Here is a 19,425-nt window from a genome sequence, read left to right as displayed (position 1 = left end):
CAAATAAAAGAAGACTAAATCAGCTCTGCCTTTTCTCAGTCATCAATTAACATTTTCCCCTCTAGTCAGAGAAGTAACTTTTATTTCAGAATTACTCTTTTCTATCCCCAGTGTAAATTACAAAATATATCTTCTGACTTTCCTAACTTTCCTCACTAGCATCAACTCATCGTCTTGTAGCACTTTGATTTCTGTCTAAATTATAAATGAGTACAAATTATTCATACCTAATAGCTTCTTTTCCTAGAAATTCTGAAGAAACAGGTTCAATAATCTCACTAAAACCAGGATTTCCATTTATATTGCTTTCAGATAGCTCTTTATAATTTCTTTTGTTCTTTGACCAATATGAAGGCTTCAAAAAATATAAAGATGATCTTCGCAGTCCAAATTCACCTGAAAAGAAAAAAACCCCAATTCTTCCAACACATATTACAATTAGTATGAATCACAGATAATGGCAGCCATGTGAAACTTAGAACAATTTAGAACCTAAAATCCTAAAACCTAAAATTCAAAGCAAAGATAAAATATTCAGTGGAATTTCAAAAGTCTGTTTTCTTTTTAATCTAGCTTACAAGTAATATATACACTTGTTTTATCTGCTAGAAAAGTATTTAAAAGCCTAAATTATTCTATCTTTTGACATAATTTATTTTTGAAGTGACTCATGCATAAAAATAAAAACTTAAACCAATAGAATGACTATTCTAATTCTATTCTAAAAGAGGGCTCTTGTCTTAAAAAAAAGCTTTGTTTTAAAACACACACATTATATATATATATACATATACATATATACATATATACATACATACACACACATCTATATTTTATATATATATTCTAAAGCTATCTTTATTATCTATAATCTACATACCTGGAATGACTTGATCAAGATAAACAGCTAAGAGGATGTAAAATACACTATTGAGTACCAGCATTATAATGGCAATGATAAGAGGATAAGGACCTTTGATCAAGTTGGAAAACAAAGCACCTTCATCTAAATCTTCTAGATACATGACCTGAAAATAATTAAATTGAATTTTAAGATCATTTTAAAATAAATACATAGTAAGAGACTTCAAAACTTTCAGAGTAAATATTTCTCTAGGGGAATAAAAAAAGAAAAGAATCATTAGAGAGGGAAATACTGAAGATTAAAGTGGTTTAATGGAGGCAATCTATTAGAGAAGGAAGACAACCTCTTTATCAGAGATTGGAGCATTGATTCTTTATTAGCACTACAAGCTTAGTTTTAACATTTGTCTGTGTAAAAATATAACCAACCCCATTTTAAAACAATCTGATATATTTTTAAAGTTTATCTTCCTAAAAATTGTCTTAAAGTTTTAACTACAACATCTAAAATAAAATCTGAAAAAAAATTTTAAGTCATCACTACAGCAATGATAATCTATACTTTATAAAAGAAAATAATATTCCTGACAGAAATAAAAGAATGAGCTCTTGATTTTTTTCTAGTAAAGATTATATTATGCAAAGAGGATAAAAGAGGCTCTCACTCTTGTTTTTCTTGTTTAATTTTTGTAAATTGTTTAATGCAATGCTTTGCACATAATAAATTCATAAATAAATGCTTTAATTAGATATTCAAATAAAGTAGGGTTTAATAAATTATGGAAAACTATAAGAATAAAGTCATAAAAATTTAGCATTTGCAACAAATCTAAACTTTTCCAGTATTATATAAAACTTCTCTTGAGATATGAAAAGAGAAGATTCAACAAAAATACAGTTAATTTACTCACCTGTGCAATGCCAATTAAAAATGTACACTGACAGAAGGGGCTAAAGAGCCATACTAAAGACTTAGGGAAATCCTCCAGCAATACAATCAAAAGGCCCACAAATCCAAATGCCACCGTGGCTAAAAATTCAACTATTCCCACATGTTTTGATTTTTTAAAAAGTGGTGTAAGCATTAAGGCAAAGAAAACCTAAAAAAAAAAAAAATTAAAGTTAATAAATTAATTTTAATTTAAAATTATCATGTAAAATAAAATCAATATTAAACACTTGAGTAAAACATTTTAATTTTCACAGACCATCTTATGTACAATAAATGCTAAGAAACTTACAAACTCAAAATGTTAAAACATTAAAAGTTATATAAGAAATTTGAAAGTGTATCCATGTTCTTTATTCATATAGATGTATATGTATGAGGGGATCTGTAACTATTTATTAAATATTTACTTTGCAAGAATTTTGAGAAACACCAAATAATTGTTTTCAAGCTATAGCATATTTTTATATGGTTTCAGCAAAAAGTGACCAACCAATAAATTCAGAAACTGATGTATCTTCAATACTTGGAATATCTTCAAGTTAGTATTTAATGGAATAAAAATACATACATAATTAACTGAGGAAAGAGAGGAGAGTTTGGAACTCTCATTTCATCATTGTAGGGAACACATTATGGAAACTTCCTCCACCAATGTGGATGGACAATTAGAGGCTAGATGACTTTCTAAATGTAATACCGCTAACTGACCCCAAACTAGCTCTCTTTCAACTAATCCATAATTTTGAAGTTAAATACTTACTGAAGATAATCCATACAGGAAAAAAAGAAGAAATATCACAAAACAGCTACTTTGAGGAAATAATGAAGAAGCTGTTGCAATGACTGCCATGAGAAGAGACATAATAAAAATCAAACTTGTATATAATAGAACCCAAGAAAGCCTAAAAGAGAAAATACAAATACATTTAGATCTAGTATACAGGTTAGGAATCATAAGAATCCATACAATCAAACTGTTTTAGCATCTTAATTATTTTCAAAAGATATTTAAACAATTTACTCAGCTACCTGTAAAAACCATCACTAATGTGTTAAAATTTGTACAGGTCATAAACAATATAGCTGTGATATTAAAATTAGAAATTTTGTTAAATATGAAAATAAAATTATTTTCTTTCAATGAGGTAAATATAACTATGATTATCTTTACAAATCGTAAAGAGTTATAAAAATGCCAGCTAATAATATTTTTATGTAACAGCAACTGATGGTAAAGGGCTATTCTAAAGAGCAACATAACACAGAATTGCAATCAAATTATCATAAAATATAAAATAATAAAGCCAGGGACAGCTAGTTAGTGCAGTGGATAGAGCAGCAGCCCTGAAGTCAGGAGGATCTGAGCTCAAATTTGGCTTCAGAAACTTAACACTTCCTGGCTGTGTGACCCTGTGCAAGGCACTTAACCCCAATTGCCTTAGCAAATAATAATAATAATAAAGTCAGTGTGACACTGTTCTCTAGGACATGTGGCAAAAGTCAAACTTATGAATTTAAAGACTGTGTGTAGAAACTCTCCATCATCAAAGCATTTGGGAACACCATAATGTCTATTGCAAAATTAGCCAAATCCAACCTCAGTTGTATAAAACTCATAGTTCAATGGAAAAGCTGAATTAATTAGTGTGGTTTTTTAATTTTTACATTCTGTCAATTTACTACTAATTTACAATTTATTTTTTGGATGTCTAACACTATGGTTTTTCAGGAAAGAAAAAAGGTTACAAGATCAAGTAACTTGCTTAAATCTATAAAAGTGTTACGAGAAGTTTTTAAAAACAACAGCAAATAAAAATAATAATAAAGGTAATTTTCAAATTCCAGTAGACTAAAAACTTTTTTCAAAATTCCCCCCAAAATAATGAGATAAAAAGTACAGAACATGAGTATTTATGAAAGATACTCTTTTTATAAAACAGGTATAAAGCTAGTTTCTATGTAACTGAAAAGGTTTATAAACGATGGTCTAATGACAATTTGCTTATTTACACTTTTTCTTCCACATAAAATGCCTATTGGTAGAAAAATCAGGTTCAATATAATTCATCAGAATCTTAAATTAGCATGTTCATATTATAATTTTTATGATCTTTTACATTAAATATACAAGTCTTTTTATTAATCACTGTAAATATAGTGACCTACCAAAATGAAACAGAAATTTCACTAAACTGAATTTGCAATTATGGATCAAATAAGAACAAAAATTCTTTATGTGCTTTCTTGTAATATTTGAATTTACTACATTTTAATTCCTCAATGTTACTCTGAATATCTGGGAAGAAAAGTCCATATTCTTCTATACAATGAAAACTATTTTTAAAGTACATAAATCGTGGTATTTGGGGAAAAATTAATTAGTTAATTAAATGCTTTTAGCTTCTCAAGAATTAAATTTCTGATTTAAAATTTTTATATAGATTAGAAAGTATACAATGAAAATGAATTTAGCATTATCAGCTCAATTAATTATATAAAATTTATGACTGGGCTTAAGTTCCATGATGGCAAATTGAGCAAATACTAAAACTAAAACAATATTGATAACAAAAAATCAGCCTTTGATTTGCATTTATAAATTATCAATCACCAACTGTAAGAAAGCAGTTAAGTGTATATACCATATACCAACATCCCAAAGATGTTTGTCATCTTTATATTTTTACTCATCTTTAAACACAGTTGTACCCAACCAGCAAATCCATAAGAACAATGTAGAGCGGGAGAGAGGTGAGAAAGAAAGAAGGGGAGAGAGAAAGAGAGAAAGCAAAAGTACACACCCAGGCTGAGCCAATGGAACAATCATCTAGCAGAGATGCTATGCAATATGAAAGACAATGCAGGGACATTACAAAAAGAAGATAATTTGCCTTAGCCACATTTATTCCCTATTTCTACAGAATGAATAGACTAGCAGACAGGATCGTATTATTCAGTGTTAGTAAAAAATTAAACTTAGAATCCTGAATATTTGGGTTGAAATCTCACTTTTGACAATTCTTAGGTGTTTGATCACGGGCACCATTTAGCTTAAGTCTAAGTTGCGTCATCTGTAAAATGAGTAAGTTGTATGAAATGGCTTTATCAGATCCTTTCCAATGTAAATATATTCATATATTCTAAAAAATGAGGAAATTTACCATTTTAAAATTTAAAGTTAGTGTATACTGCAATGACTAGTCATTCTTATTGCCATTTATCTATAATTCAATGCTCTTTCACAATGTATCATCTGCATCACAAAAATTTGGAGGAAAAAATTGGAGATTAGCAAATTCATCTTCAACATCATGTCACCTTACCAGAAATGTAAATGAAATAAATGCATTTTTTATTAATGACACACAAACAATTGTCTGAATCTGATTTGATATTATCAAGTTAATCTCTAATATTAAGGAAACAAGCATGAAAAAGTAGTTAAACAAATTAGCATTTAAATTAATAATAATTAGTAAATGTTATTAATTACAACACAAAGTTTAAAACATTAAAAAAAAACATACCAAAAAGCAGTATCATGAAGCCCCACTATCTTTAAAAACTCTTTCAACTTTTTTTCTTTTTCAGCCACAATATGAATTGCCAAAAAGTATCCAAAAGGGGAAAAAGCTATAACTAGATAAATTAAAATTACTCCTCGAGGAAAGTTATCTATTTCTATAACAGCAGTTTCTCCCATGACAACTGCTTTAGTAGACTCCAATTCATCCCAGGCTGAATAATTGGTCTTTATCTATAAAAGAAAATAAAATTGTCTTTTAGTCAATTTGGTTTCTAATAGATGTCCCTAAAAAAAATAAAGAAAAACTGTAAAATAATTAGTTAATTAAGAACTTTAACAAACTTAGAACACACAAGTGAATTAAATAAAATGAATAACCCTGATGTCATTCTACCAATTAGAAAAAAATTTCCTAAATCTAACATAACAAGAATCATCAGGCTTTACACTGAAATATAAAATTAGAATTGGTGGAAACAAATTTTCTCCTTTCCCTAGATGGCAAGTAATCCAATATATGTTAAACATGTTTTAAATAATATTAAATAAAATATATGTATACATATTGATACAATTATCATGCAGCACAATAAAAATCAGATCAAAAAAGGAAAAAATGATTAGAAAACCAAAATTCAAGAAACTGACAACAAAAAAAGAGTGAAAATATTATGTTGTGATCCACACTCAGTTCCCACAGTCCTTGCTCTGGATGTAGATGGAACGCTTCATTACAAGATCATTGGAAGCGGCCTCAATAATCTCAATGTTGAAAAGAGCCACATCCATCAGAACTGATCATCATATAATCTTCTTGTTGCCATGTACAATGATCTCCTGGTTCTGCTCATTTCACTTAATATCAGTTCTTTTAAGTCTCTCCAAGACTCTGAAATCATCGTGCTGATTGTTTCTTATAGAACACTTATAAACATATACATAACTTATTCAGCTATTCTCCAATTAATGAGCATCCACTTAGTTTCCAGTTTCTTGCCACTATGAAAAGGGCTGCCACAAACATTTTTGCACAAGTGGGTCTCTTTCCTCCTTTAGAATCTCTTTGGAATACAGACCCAGTAGAAACATTGCTGGATCAAAGGTATATACTTTTTGATAGCCCACTGGGCATTGTTCCAAAATGTTTGGATCAGTTCACAATTCCATGATATATTAATTAGTGTTCCAGTTTTCCCATATCTCCTCCAACAATCATCTTTATCTTTTCCTGTCATCTTAGCCAATCTGAGAGGCATATAGTGATACCTCAGAGTTCTTGTAATTTGTGTTTCTCTAATCAACACCTTTTCATACGACTAGAAATGGTTTCAATTTTTTCATCTGAAAATTGTCTGTTCATATCCTTTGACTATCAATTAGAGAATGGCTTGAATTCTTATAAATTGAAGTCAATTCTCTATATATTTTAGAAATAAGGCTTTTATCCGAATTCTTGAATGTAAAAATGTTTTCCCAGCTTATTGCTTATTTCCTTCTAATCTTGTCTGCATTGGTTTTGCTTCTACAAAAACTTTTTAATTTAATATAATCAAAATTGTCTATTTTGTGTTCAATAATGTATTCCAATTCTTCTTTGGCCACAAATTCCTTCCTTCCTCCAGAAATCTTAGAAGTAAATATCCTCTGTCCTCCTAATTTGCTTATAGTAACACTCTTTATGTCTAAATCATGAACCCATTTTGACCTTATCTTGGTATAGGGTGTTAGGTATAGGTCAATGCCTAGATGCTGCCATACTAATTTCCAATTTTCCCAGCAGTTTTTGTCAAATATTGAGTTCTTATCCCAAAATCTGGGGTCTGTGGCATTGTCAAATACTGGATTACTATAGTCATTGACTGTTTTGTCTTGTGAACCTAACCTATTACACTAATTAATTACTCTATTTCTTAGCCAGTACCAAATGGTTTTGATGACCACTGCTTGTTTCATAATATAGTTTCAGATCTGATACAGCTAGGCCACTTTCATTTGCATTTCTCTTCATTAATTCTCTTGAAGTTTTTGACCTTTTGTTCTTCCAGATGAACTTTGCTATTTTTTTTAGATCTGTAAAATAATTTCTTGGGAGTTTCATTGATATGGCACTGAATAAATAGTTTAGATAGTATTGTCATTTTTATTATATTCACTTGGCCTGCCCAGGAGCGGTTGATATTTTTCTAATTGTTTAGATCTGATTTTATGTGGAAAGTTTTGTAATTGTGTTCATATAGATCCTGACTTTGCCTTGGTCGAAAGACTCCCAAATATTTTATATTATTGACAATATAAAATAATTTATATTATTTTAAATGGAATTTCTCTTTGTATCTCTTGCTGCTGGACTTTGTTAATATATAAAAATGCTGATGATTTATGTGTATTTTGTATCCTGCAACTTTGCTAAAGTTGTGAGTTGCTTCTAGTAGTTTTTTAGTTGATTCTTTAGGGTTCTCTAAACATATCATCATATCATTTGCAAAGAGTGATAATTAGGTTTCCTCATTACCTAATCTAATTTCTTTAATCTCTTTTTCTTCTCTTACTGCCAAAGCTAACATTTCTAATACAATATTGAATAGTAATGATGATAGTGGGCAACCTTCTTTCACCCCTTATATTATTGGGAAGGGTTCTAGTTTGTCCCCATTACAGATGATGCTTGCTGATTATTTTAAATAGATACTACTGATCATTTTAAGAAAAACTTCATTTATTCCTATGCTCTCTATTGTTTTGAATAAGAATGGGTGTTAGATTTTGTCAAATGCTTTTTCTGCATCTATTGAGATAATCATATGATTTTTGTTAAATTGGTTATTGATTATAGTCAGTTATGCTAATAGTTTTCCTAATATTGAATCAACCCTACATTCCTAATATAAATCCTACTTGGTTATGAAGTATTATCGTAGGGATGACGTTCTGTAATCTCTTTGCTGATATTTTATTTAAGATTTTTGCATCAATATCCACTAGGGAAATTGGACTATACATTTTTCTTTCTCTTTTTTGATCCTACCTGGTTTAAGCACCATATCTGTGTCATAAAAGGAATTTGATAGGACTCCTTCTTTCCCTACTTTCCCTATTTTTTCAAATTGTTGGAAGAACTCCAAAAGGATCTTAAAAGAGAAGAAAAATGGATAAAGGAAATGAAAAATTTTGCAAGAGAGTCTGGAAAAGGAAACATTAAAATTACATCTCATAAGAGGCAAAAAAGACCTATATAATTGAGAAAAAGAAGGGATGGAGATAAACATTATATAAATCTTACTCTCATCAGATTTGGCTCAAAAAATTTCAGACAGATTTAGCTTCACAGAGGGAAGTAGGAGGGAAAAGAGGAAAGAAAAGGGGGAGGCTAAGGACTTCTATTTCTAAGAAGCAAAAGGGGACAGGAATAGGAAAGGGGAAAGGGTTATAAAAAGGGAGAGCTATTTGAGGGAGGAGGTGGTCAGAAGCAAAATACTGGGAAGAAAGGAAAAGGGGAAAGGAAAGAGAAAAATATAATTGGAAGAAAACAAGATGGCAAGAAATACAGAATTAGTAATTTTAACTGTGAATGTGAATGTAAATGGGATATATTCTCCTAAAATGGAAACATATAGCAGAGTAGATTAAAAGCCAGAACTCCTACAATTTGTTGTGTATCAGAAACACATTTAAAGCAAAATGATACATTTAGAGAAAAAGGAAAAGGTTGAAGCAGAATCTATTATGCTTCAGCTGAAGTTAAAAAAAAAAAAAAAAAAAAAGCAGGGGTAGTGATCCTGATCTCAGATAAAGCAAAAGCAAAAAAAAAGATCTAATCAAAAGAGATAAGGAAGGAAACTACATCCTACTGAAAGGTACCATAGATAATGAAGTAATAGCAATACTAAATATATATGCACCAAGTAGTATAACATCCAAATTCCTAGTGGAGAAGTTAAGAGAGTTTCAAGAATAATTAGACAGCAAAACTGTTCTAGTGAGGGATTTCAACCTTGTTCTCTCAGAACTAGATACATGGAACCACAAAATAAAAAAAAGAAAGAAGTAAAGGAGGTAAATAGAATTCTAGAAAAGTTAGATATGATAGATATTTGGAGAAAATTGAATGGAGACAGATAGGAATATACTTTTTTCTTGACAGTACAGTGACTTATTCAAAATTGACCATGTATTAGGGCATAAAAACTTCAAAATCAAATGCAGAAAGACAGAAATAGTAAATGCATATTTTTCAGATCATGATGCAATAAAAATTACATGCAATAAAAGTCCCCAGGGGAAAATAGACCAAAAACTTGAAAACTAAATAATCTGATCCTAAAGAATGAGTGGGTGAAACAACAAATCATAAACAATCAATAATTTCATCAAAGAAAATGACAATAATGAGACAACATACCTAAATTTATTGGATGCAGTTAAAGCTTTTCTTAGGTAAAGTTTTATATCTCTAGATGCATTATATGCATAAAACAGAGAAAGAGAAGATCAGTGAATTGGGAATGCAACTAAAAAAGCTAGAAAAAAAAAACAAATTAAAAATCCCTAATTAAATACCAAGTTTGAAATTTTGGAAATAAAAAGGGAGATTAATAAAATTGAAAGTAAGAAAACTATTAAATCAATAAACAAAACTAAGAATTGGTTTTATGAAAAATCCAACAAAATAGATAAACCTTTAGTTAATTTGATTGGAACAAGGAAAGAAGAAAATCAAATTATTAGTATCAAAAATAAAAAGGGAGAACTTTTTACCAATGAAGAGGAAATTAGAACAATAATTAGGAATTATTTTGCCCAACTATGTGTCAATAAATCTGTTAATCTGAGTGAAATATACTTAGAAAACTATAGGTTGCCCAGATTAACAGAGGAGGAAATAAATTACTCAAATAGTCCAATTTTCAAAAAAGAAATTGCATAAGCTATTAATCAAGTCACTAAGAAAAAATCTCCAGGGCAAGAAGGATTTACAAGTGAATTCAGACATTTAAAGAACATTTCCAATACTATGCAAACTATTTGAAAAAATAGGGAAAGTAGGGAAAGAAGGAATCCTACCAAATTCCTTTTATGACACAGATATGGTGCTGATGGGGACCAACTCCTATCATCCTTTGAGGTTACATCTGGAGACGATTTGCCTTTTAGTGTCCTCAGAGTTTGAGGTCTGTTCCTCTCTTTCTCCATAAAAGCTATGTATGGTCAGAGCTCTTTTTGCTTTTTTGCTAATTTTTCAAAGGCTGAGGTCTACTCTTAGGGCAAAGGATAGATTGTCCCAAGCATTGTCTACAGGTGACAGCTGCTTTTCCCTACCCTAGGCTGGTCATGCTGACTTCCTTCCTCTGCTAGGTAGGTTTGAATAGGTACTCCATGTTTCTGGGGTTCAGAGGCTCATTATTTACTTTTTGTATTTGCTTTGGATCTCTCACAGCTACTCTGCTGATCTACTGACTTGTAACCAGGACAGAGTAGCCTAAGAGTCTCCTAGTAAATTCCCCAGCACAGGGATGTAGTTTTTTCTGAGGTTCTTCCAAAGTATTTTCTGCTGGAAATCTGTTACATTCCAAATATTTGTCACTTCAAAACCCATTCAGAGGTTTGACTTGGTTTTGATCTGAGGGATACTAGGAAGAGCTCAAAGATTCTATTCTATGCCATCTTGGCTCTGCTCCCCTGTATTCTTGTGGTTCTGTTCACTTCATTTTATGTCATCTTTTTTTGAAACCATCTCTTATTTTTCCTTAGAGCACAGTTTTCCATTACATTCATATACCACAATTTGTTTAGTCTCAAACTGACAAGTAGCCTCTTAGTCTCCAGTTCTTTACAACTACAAAAAGTATTTTTGTACATAGAAATCCTTTTCTACTTTCTTTTATCTCTTTGGGGTCTGAAATTAGTAGCATTAATTGAGTCAAAAGACATAGAGTTTAGTACCTTTGGAGGAACAATTTCAAATTACTTTCCAGAATGGCTGGACCAACAGACAGTACCACCAACAGCATATTAATGTGTTTTCTCACAGCCTCTTCAATACCTGTAATTTTCTTTTTTTATCTCCCTTGCCAATCTTATGGTTGGGAGGTGAAACTTCAATTATTTTAATCTGTATTTCTTTAATTATTAGTGACTTGGATAATTTTTTTTTTCATATGGCTATTGAAAGCTGGGATTTCATCCAAAAATTATCTATTCATATCATTTGATTATTTATCTAAGAAATGACTTAATAAATTTGAATTAATTCCCTCTGAGTTTTACCTGCTTCCCTTCTAATTTTCACTGCACTTAGCTTTGTTTGTGACAAAAACGTTTTCATTTTATATAAGAAAAATTGTCTATGTTCTCTTCCAATGATCTTCCTTTGGTCATGAACTCTTTCCCTAGTCACAGATTTGCTCCTTGAAATTATTCATAATGTCATCTTTTAAGTCAAGATTATGTTTTAATTGAAGTTTCTCTTGATAAATGCTGTGAAAAACCAGTCTTGTCATTTAACAGGCCTCAACACTCAATAACTAGTTTCTGCCAAATTGCTATTAAATTGAATCTAAGAAATTTAAATTACAAAAAAATTCTTCAATTTTTGTTTCCATGAAATATTCTTTTATGTAAAATCCTTGTTATACTTAATATACAAATACATTTAAACTTGATTATATTAAAAACAGTAGCTTTTAACTTAAGTTTTTACAACTGAAATTACTGTTATTTAGAATCTTATATCAAGTTTAAAGTCCCTAAAAGGAGCCATTTCAAAATAAAGGAGCCATTTCAAAATTGTCCATCTCAAAATAAAGCTTACTTATAGCCTGATGAATATTACGAAGCAAAACACCAAAATGAGATTGAGAAAAATGAATAAAATGAGGGGAAAAGCAAAGACATGGAACATAGTTTTGTAAAAATACTCTGTTACTTAACACAAAATAAGTTCTGACCAGAGTCACCTCAATCTAATCTATAAATCTCCATATTAAGGTTTTCTTGATATCTGGCATTCCATTATTATATGTATATAAGTGTATTTGTGTAGAAATAAACATATATATACATACAGAAATGGATTTTTTGCAAAATACACATGTGGTACTACTCTAAAGAATTATATCAACTATTTAAGCTAATAAAAATCATTTTAAAGAAAATGATACATATGGAACTTTAATAAATATCATTTATAGAAATTATACCAAAAAATAAATTGTTAAAATCCCATAACAACAGGAATATAATTAAAATTAGATTTTCAAATTTTAGATGTTTGTATTATAAAACTAAACTTTTTACTTCTTACCCTATTCTAAATCCTGTGTTCAGCTACTAATATGATTAAAATTGTGTATTTTTTTTACAAGTTGGCTTCTTTGCAAAGAATTTAACAATTCATAAAACATTATTTCCTATGACTACTTTTCCATATTTACCTGTATAATTGCAGCATCAATGGAGGTTTGTAAAGCTATGAACCCTGAGTGCCAGTATAGAGCAGCCTCACATGACTTTGAACAACCAGCTATTAAGGAAACAAAAGGCATACACAATTTTGCAAAATGACATTAAAACTCCTCTCTAAAGACAACATAAATAGGAATGATGCATAAACTAATGGCATATGCTAATCATCAGAATGAATACATGCTATCAGTGGAAATCACAATTCAATTATATTTCATCCTGTGGTATTCTGTTCTCTGACTCTCATCAATCCATGGATAAATCCATGGCAAAGGTTTAGCTAATTCATAAACTGGAGGCTTTCTTTTAGATTATCCAACATCTTTAAGAATGAATACAAGGTTCATTCAGGCTGTCCCTCTATTATCCCTTGGCTCTTGCTACAAAGCCTAGTTCACCTTCTCTAATAACATGGTTGCTTGACAATATTAATTTATTTCAGTTCTTGTAAGGCAATTCATATTTGGTAATATAATATAGTCTACTCATACACAGTTATGATTATTGAAACAATATATTTACCAACTTCTATTAGTCAGAGAAAACAAACTGCTATTGTTCTAAAATATACAGCTTTTTGATCATTCAATTTATTTGTGTTGGTAAATATCTACACACAATAGGATATTAAAAGTCATATCAATTAGCATAAATAGAAGTAAAACTGAAAATGAAGTTATGCAAAAAAAGTAATTTTCTTTTATCAATTAAATTTGCCACAATCACTTATCAGCTTTAAAGCCCCTACAAACAAAAGAACAAATTTCTGCTTTTGACAATGTATTGCTGAGCAAATAAACTTGTGTGACTCAATATACCATGGGATTATGTATTTTGGGAAGTAAGGAGGCACCTTAAAGGTCATCTAGATCAATGATCATATTATATAGATGAGGAAACTTGAGAGCCAAAGATGAAATAATGATTTTAATTGGCAAAGAAAACGTGGAAGGGATTGCATATAGAAACATATCACAAATGTTTCCATACCATAATATACTAATATAAAATGTGTATTCTAATAAGTATTAATATAGAATGTTCAATATGGTTTACTTAATAATTTCAAACATAGATCAAAACCATAACAAAATTATTTGATACAATTCTCAAAAACTTGACTGGGGATATTTACCTCTAGAATTCATGTAGACAGAAGATACTGGGATCATATCAGGAAAAAACCGCAGTTCATAGGACATGAAGTCTTTGAAAACCACACCCACAAAACTGGTAGGTTTAGAAAGACTGGCTTCTTGCAATTCTCTTTCATTTGCATACTTTTCAGTAATTATGACTATAAAAATGTTATAAATATAGTTATTCACAAACTAGAATGAGTAAAACACAGAAGTCCAATGTTTACACATTTTAACAAATATTTATAAATCTTTGTTTTTAGTACTCCTTGAAATTAAGAAATTCCTAAAAATTCAAATAGCATAGCATTCTAATAAATTCTAAAATTTCTATAATGCTTTTCTTCCAAAAGCACAAAAATGTCTAATAATAAATACTTCCAGTGATAAATCTAATTTCCCTTTCAGGGCTAGTATTTTTTACTTCTTAACTGGAAGACAAAGGAGAACTATTTATAATTGAAATATTGTTTCTTAAATTAAACATGAGAAGACTACAGACAATAATGGAATTAAAAGAATGAAAAGCGATGAAATTCAATCTCAAAGCAGACCTAACTCCTTAAAAAATTAAGATTCTATGCAGTTGCCAATACATAAGTTTCTACAGTAATCTTGATTAAATCATTGTACAAGTTAACAGCTGTAGGGAAATTATTTGCAACAGAAATTACTGATGCTACCATTTAAACCCAATATTTCTTGCTCCGCCATTAAAGAAAAATTATCTTAACTTCATTCAGGCTTCTTTTTTTCCAGCCCCAACATTTAAGATCTATCTTGATAGATTTATTTTCAAACATTTAATCTTTTCTGAATTTTCTACACACCATTCACTTTTCTCTAAGTTAGACACAACTTTTAAACAGGTCTAAATAATGTTGAAAAAAATAAAGAAAATCCTCAAACTTGTAAATGTTTTACTGCCCTAGTTTGATGATTACGTTTTAGTGAAAATGTCATGTAATTAAGGTACAAATAGAAATAGTCATGCCTCCTATTTAAAGAAGTTCTCTTAGAACATCATTTTTTTTTTTTGTATTTTTTTTTTAGTTGTTCCAGAATCAGAGCTTTAGAATGGAAAAAGATCTAGGAGGTAATTTAGTCTAAGACTATTTTACAAATGAGGTGAATGAGGTCCAGAGAGGTGCTGTGACTTGTTCAAAATACGCCCAAGTCACATGATTTTGAGTATACTGTCATTTTGCACTGCACCACATGACCTTTTTTCATTTCTTAAGCTCCTCATGATTCTAATTATTTTGCCAATCTCCCACCTTTCCCAGCCCAGTATTCACACACTTTGTAAACATTCTTTCATTATTTACATTTTTAATAAAAAAACATTATTTAGGCTCAGGGGGAAAAAACTTCTAATAAAATTAGCTAATTGTTTTTTTTTTTTTAATTATGATTTTTCTCTTCCAAAAATAAAGAAACTCTTATTTTTATTAATTCAATTTCTAGGCTTTTTTTAAACTTTAGATTGTTAATCTCTCCCTAGATTTTCTGAATTTGTTTTCTAGTGTTTATTTTTTTTTAATTTGTACACTTTATAGCTTTTTGCGTTTTTTATTTGATAAATGATCTTTTCATTAGTCCGTTTTTCTACTTTTGCTGCATCTCACAATTTCTGATCTATCTCATTGTTGTTACTATCTTTAATGAAGTGATTTATTCCTTTCTATTCTTTATTCTTTTACTTCCCATTTCTCTGAGATGAAATTATTCAATCTCCAACTAATTCTTAATGCTTTTTTCAGTTTTTTTATCTAATATAATTTTGCTGTTATGATAAAAGATGCAATTAATATTTTTCTATATTTGTTAGGTTTTACTATTATAATGCATGATAAATCTTTAAAAGTATCTTGAAAAGCTAATATATATATTTTATGCACACATATATACATGTTTATATATATTACTTTCTACTTTCATAATAAGAGCCAGAATTATATCACATCTAACTTTTAAAAAATTTTATGTTTTTGTTTATTTTTTGGTTAAATTTATCTACAACTAAAAAGGGTACAATTCAGTACCTAGTTACTACACTTTTACTCTTAATGTGTTTCCTATTTCTCTAATATGTCTCCTTTTAAATTTATTTAGCTATTCCTTCTAAGAAATTAAAATTAATGACATTTAGTACATACATACTAAATACAGAAATTAATTCATTGTTTGTGGCACTTATCACCAGACTTAGGATTTGTTTTGTTTATGACTCATTCTGTCATGAATATATTCTCCCTCTCATACCCCAAACCTTTTTCCCTATTGCTGTTTCTTTCTTTTTCCTGGATGAGTTAAATATATTCCTATTTCAAAATTTCTTTGTTCTCTCTTCTGATCAGGTTAGATGAAAGTGAAGATCAAGTGATGCCTCTTCCCTTCATTCTTTCCAATTTACCATTTCAGTTGTCACTGATAATTTTCTGAATAAAAACTTTCATTAAGTTACGTAATCATAAAACATGATATGATTCATACTGGTCTGCCATATCAGTAATTCAAGAAAACAATAAGCCAGCCTCTGGCCAAACCTCAGCAACAACCAAAGACCTATATATCTGGCATTGTAGCTTCTTCAAAAGCATAATGCTTATATCATTTCTCTGATCTCAAACTGAGAGTTAAATGGCTTTATTTTCTAAGCTACAGCTATAACTGCCGTTTTTTGCTCTACATACAGTTACTAATTACTAATATTGAAAATATTTTTATCACTTTATATATTAAGGTATCACTAAATTATAATACAAATATGAACTACTAAATAGTTATTTCATGAATTGCTTATTTTATAAGAGGTATCAAGGAAAATATAATCAGAGAAAATATTAACTTAAATATTTTCTCTACTATTAATATATCAGTCAGCAAAAATGTCAGTTTTGTTGAAATAACCAATAAGAGCCACTCAAACAATTTAAATTATGCCATAATTATTATACTACAAATTTCATTAAAGAAAAAAATATTTATCACATAAAGAATTGCATTAACTCAGTACAATCAGCATATTAGTCATCTAAGAAACTACCACATGAAGCTGGAAAAATACATATATAGGCTCACAATACCATCAGGAAGATAATGAGAAGACACTATATTCATGATGTTTCTTGTAACATTAGTCACTGGAGCATATGCAATAATGAAGTCAGACAGGACAGATTTATCCAAAGGGTCAAGTTCTGTATCAGGTACTTCTGCATACTTCTTATTTGGATGCATCATGCTTATTAATATTAACCAAAATAAAAAAAAAAGTGGAAAAATAATTTCCTGCAATTAAAAAGAAACAATCTGATTAAAATGTTTAAAAAAATAAGAATACTCTGAAATTAGAAATTTTTGAATTAGCTATCTAAGGCAACTTTCTAAATATATTATATGGTCCTTCCTTTGCCTTCAGTATCATAAAAATATTTTAAAATCTAAAGCCTTGGGTAAATGAAGTGATGCTTGAACTAATACCACTGTATCTCATAACCATTACTATACCTAAATATACTTAATGAAGCAGTAATAAATACAACTATGAAGGTGTGTGTGTGTGTGTGTGTGTGTGTGTGTGTGTGTGTGTGTGTAACTTACAAAGTTAGAGTGCAACATAATCAGTCAACAACCATTATGTGTCTGGCACTGTACCTGGCACTAAAGAAACAACAACAACAAAAAAACCACCTCTGTCCTTAAAAGTTTATATTCTATTGGGAATGACACTAAATACACAAAAGTATATACAGAACACACATACAATAAATACAAAGTAATATCAGGGGAAGACTGTATATAAGAAAACCAATTTGAAATGTCCAATAGGCACTTTATGAAACAAGTTCTGGGGAGTCTAAGATTGGATATATAAATAAAGCATTATGTGCAGAAATCATTGAACCCAACAGTTGGTCAGGTCAAAAAGAAAAATTATGTAAAGGGAAGAAACCAAAAGGAGAGAAATATTTTTTTAGAATATACACAATTGGGGAAGGCTGATGATTCAGTAAATGAAAAGGAATAGCGAAGCAAGTTGAAAAATGAAGAGACAAAGTAGTGTCATGAAAATCGATAAAGTTAAAAGTATACAAAAGAAAAGGTTAAGAGCAACCGTATCAAATGCTACAGAAGCAACTAGAAGGATGAGGACTGAGAAAATGCCATTGGATATTACAATGAACATTTCCTTTAAAACTCTGGAGAGAACAAAGAAAGTTTGAATAAAATACTGAGAACCACAATACAGAATCAATGAAAAAGGAATAAAAGCATTGCTTTATGCAGTGAAGGTCCAGTTAACATTAGAAACAAATTTATATGGAACTTAATCACCGTGGATGTCATTTGTTGCCAGGATTATTTCATCACACATGAGTAGAAGAAGAAGAAAATGATGAAAATAATTCAGGATTAGCGTGTGGCAAGATATGATTGGTAATAGGTCAAAAGGGCAAGGAATTTTTTTTCTTTGAGGCAATTGGAGTTAAGTGACTTGCCCACCACAAGGTGCCCATACCTAGGAAGTGTTAAGTGTCGGGGACCGAATTTGAACTCAGGTCCTCCTGACTTCAAGGCTGGTGCTCTATCTATTGTACCATCTAGCTACCTCTAAGAAAAAGGAATTTAAGAGGAGAAGATAATATAATTGTTTAACTATAAAGTTAAGATTAAGTTATGCCTTAGGAAAGTATTGAGAAATGGAAGGACTGAAGATCACGGCAAAATAGGTTTAGGAAAAGTGAGCTTATATTTTAAAATTAGGGAGACAAACTACTATGCTTTTCAGTGAAGAAAGATAATGCTGTTTTCTGGTAGTAATACAGCTGCCATGATCACAAAGACTGGAAAAATTGTTACTAGCACCAGTTAGGTCTTCAAGCACAAATAAGATTTTAAAGCTCAAAGCTACAGCTATGGAGGAAAAAGTGGACAATTCCATGAACAATTAAAATTTAAAAGGAAAAATAAGATTATAATACTATTACTATATGTACTGTGGAAGAAGTGGCTCAAATTATCTTCTCCAGGTAAGTCCTTCACTCAGTCTTGAATCTGACAGCTTCCAGCAAGACTCCTTACCTCCCTTGCCTTAATATTCCTTACCAACACTCCCATAAACTTCCCTGATATGTCCGTGTAACAATCTCCCCTCTCAGAAACGTTTAAGACATGCTGAGTCTACCTTGTTCTGCTTGTACCTGTACAGTCAGTCTGCTATAAATGATTTCTTGCAAACTACAAGACTACCTGTAGCTTCTAGCATCCCTCTGCATCTCTCTCTCTCTCTCTCTTTTTTTTTTTTTGCCTCTTATCAATATTAAAAAAGACTCAGCTGCTGAAGACAGAGAACTCCACGGTTTTAGAAAATTTCTCCTCCCTACATGGCCCACTGGACAGATTTTTGAGTTACTGAAACTAGTTACACTTGGACAATAACTCCCTTATCTACCTCCTGTTAAGTAATAATATCCATT

At 30.1% G+C, this 19,425-nt stretch overlaps 1 protein-coding gene across 4 annotated transcripts in view; it reads right to left on the bottom strand.

Annotated features, from left to right (window-relative positions):
- Window positions 1-19,425, bottom strand: part of ABCA5 (ATP binding cassette subfamily A member 5) — a 114,158-nt gene that overhangs the window by 72,913 nt on the left and 21,820 nt on the right. For all 4 annotated transcript variants that reach the window (XM_051995224.1, XM_051995222.1, XM_051995223.1 and 1 more), the window contains 8 exons: window positions 17,032-17,236; window positions 13,939-14,100; window positions 12,773-12,861; window positions 5,344-5,573; window positions 2,577-2,718; window positions 1,776-1,964; window positions 881-1,028; window positions 228-396 (listed from right to left, as the gene is read on the bottom strand). In XM_051995224.1, the coding sequence (XP_051851184.1) occupies window positions 228-396; window positions 881-1,028; window positions 1,776-1,964; window positions 2,577-2,718; window positions 5,344-5,573; window positions 12,773-12,861; window positions 13,939-14,100; window positions 17,032-17,236 (1,334 nt within the window). The remainder of the gene's footprint in view (window positions 1-227; window positions 397-880; window positions 1,029-1,775; window positions 1,965-2,576; window positions 2,719-5,343; window positions 5,574-12,772; window positions 12,862-13,938; window positions 14,101-17,031; window positions 17,237-19,425) is intronic.

Source organism: Antechinus flavipes, chromosome 4, assembly GCF_016432865.1.
Source record: "Antechinus flavipes isolate AdamAnt ecotype Samford, QLD, Australia chromosome 4, AdamAnt_v2, whole genome shotgun sequence".
Lineage (NCBI taxonomy): Eukaryota > Metazoa > Chordata > Mammalia > Dasyuromorphia > Dasyuridae > Antechinus > Antechinus flavipes.
The sequence above is the reverse complement of the archived record's forward strand: the minus strand, read 5'-3'. Positions and strand labels throughout refer to the sequence as shown.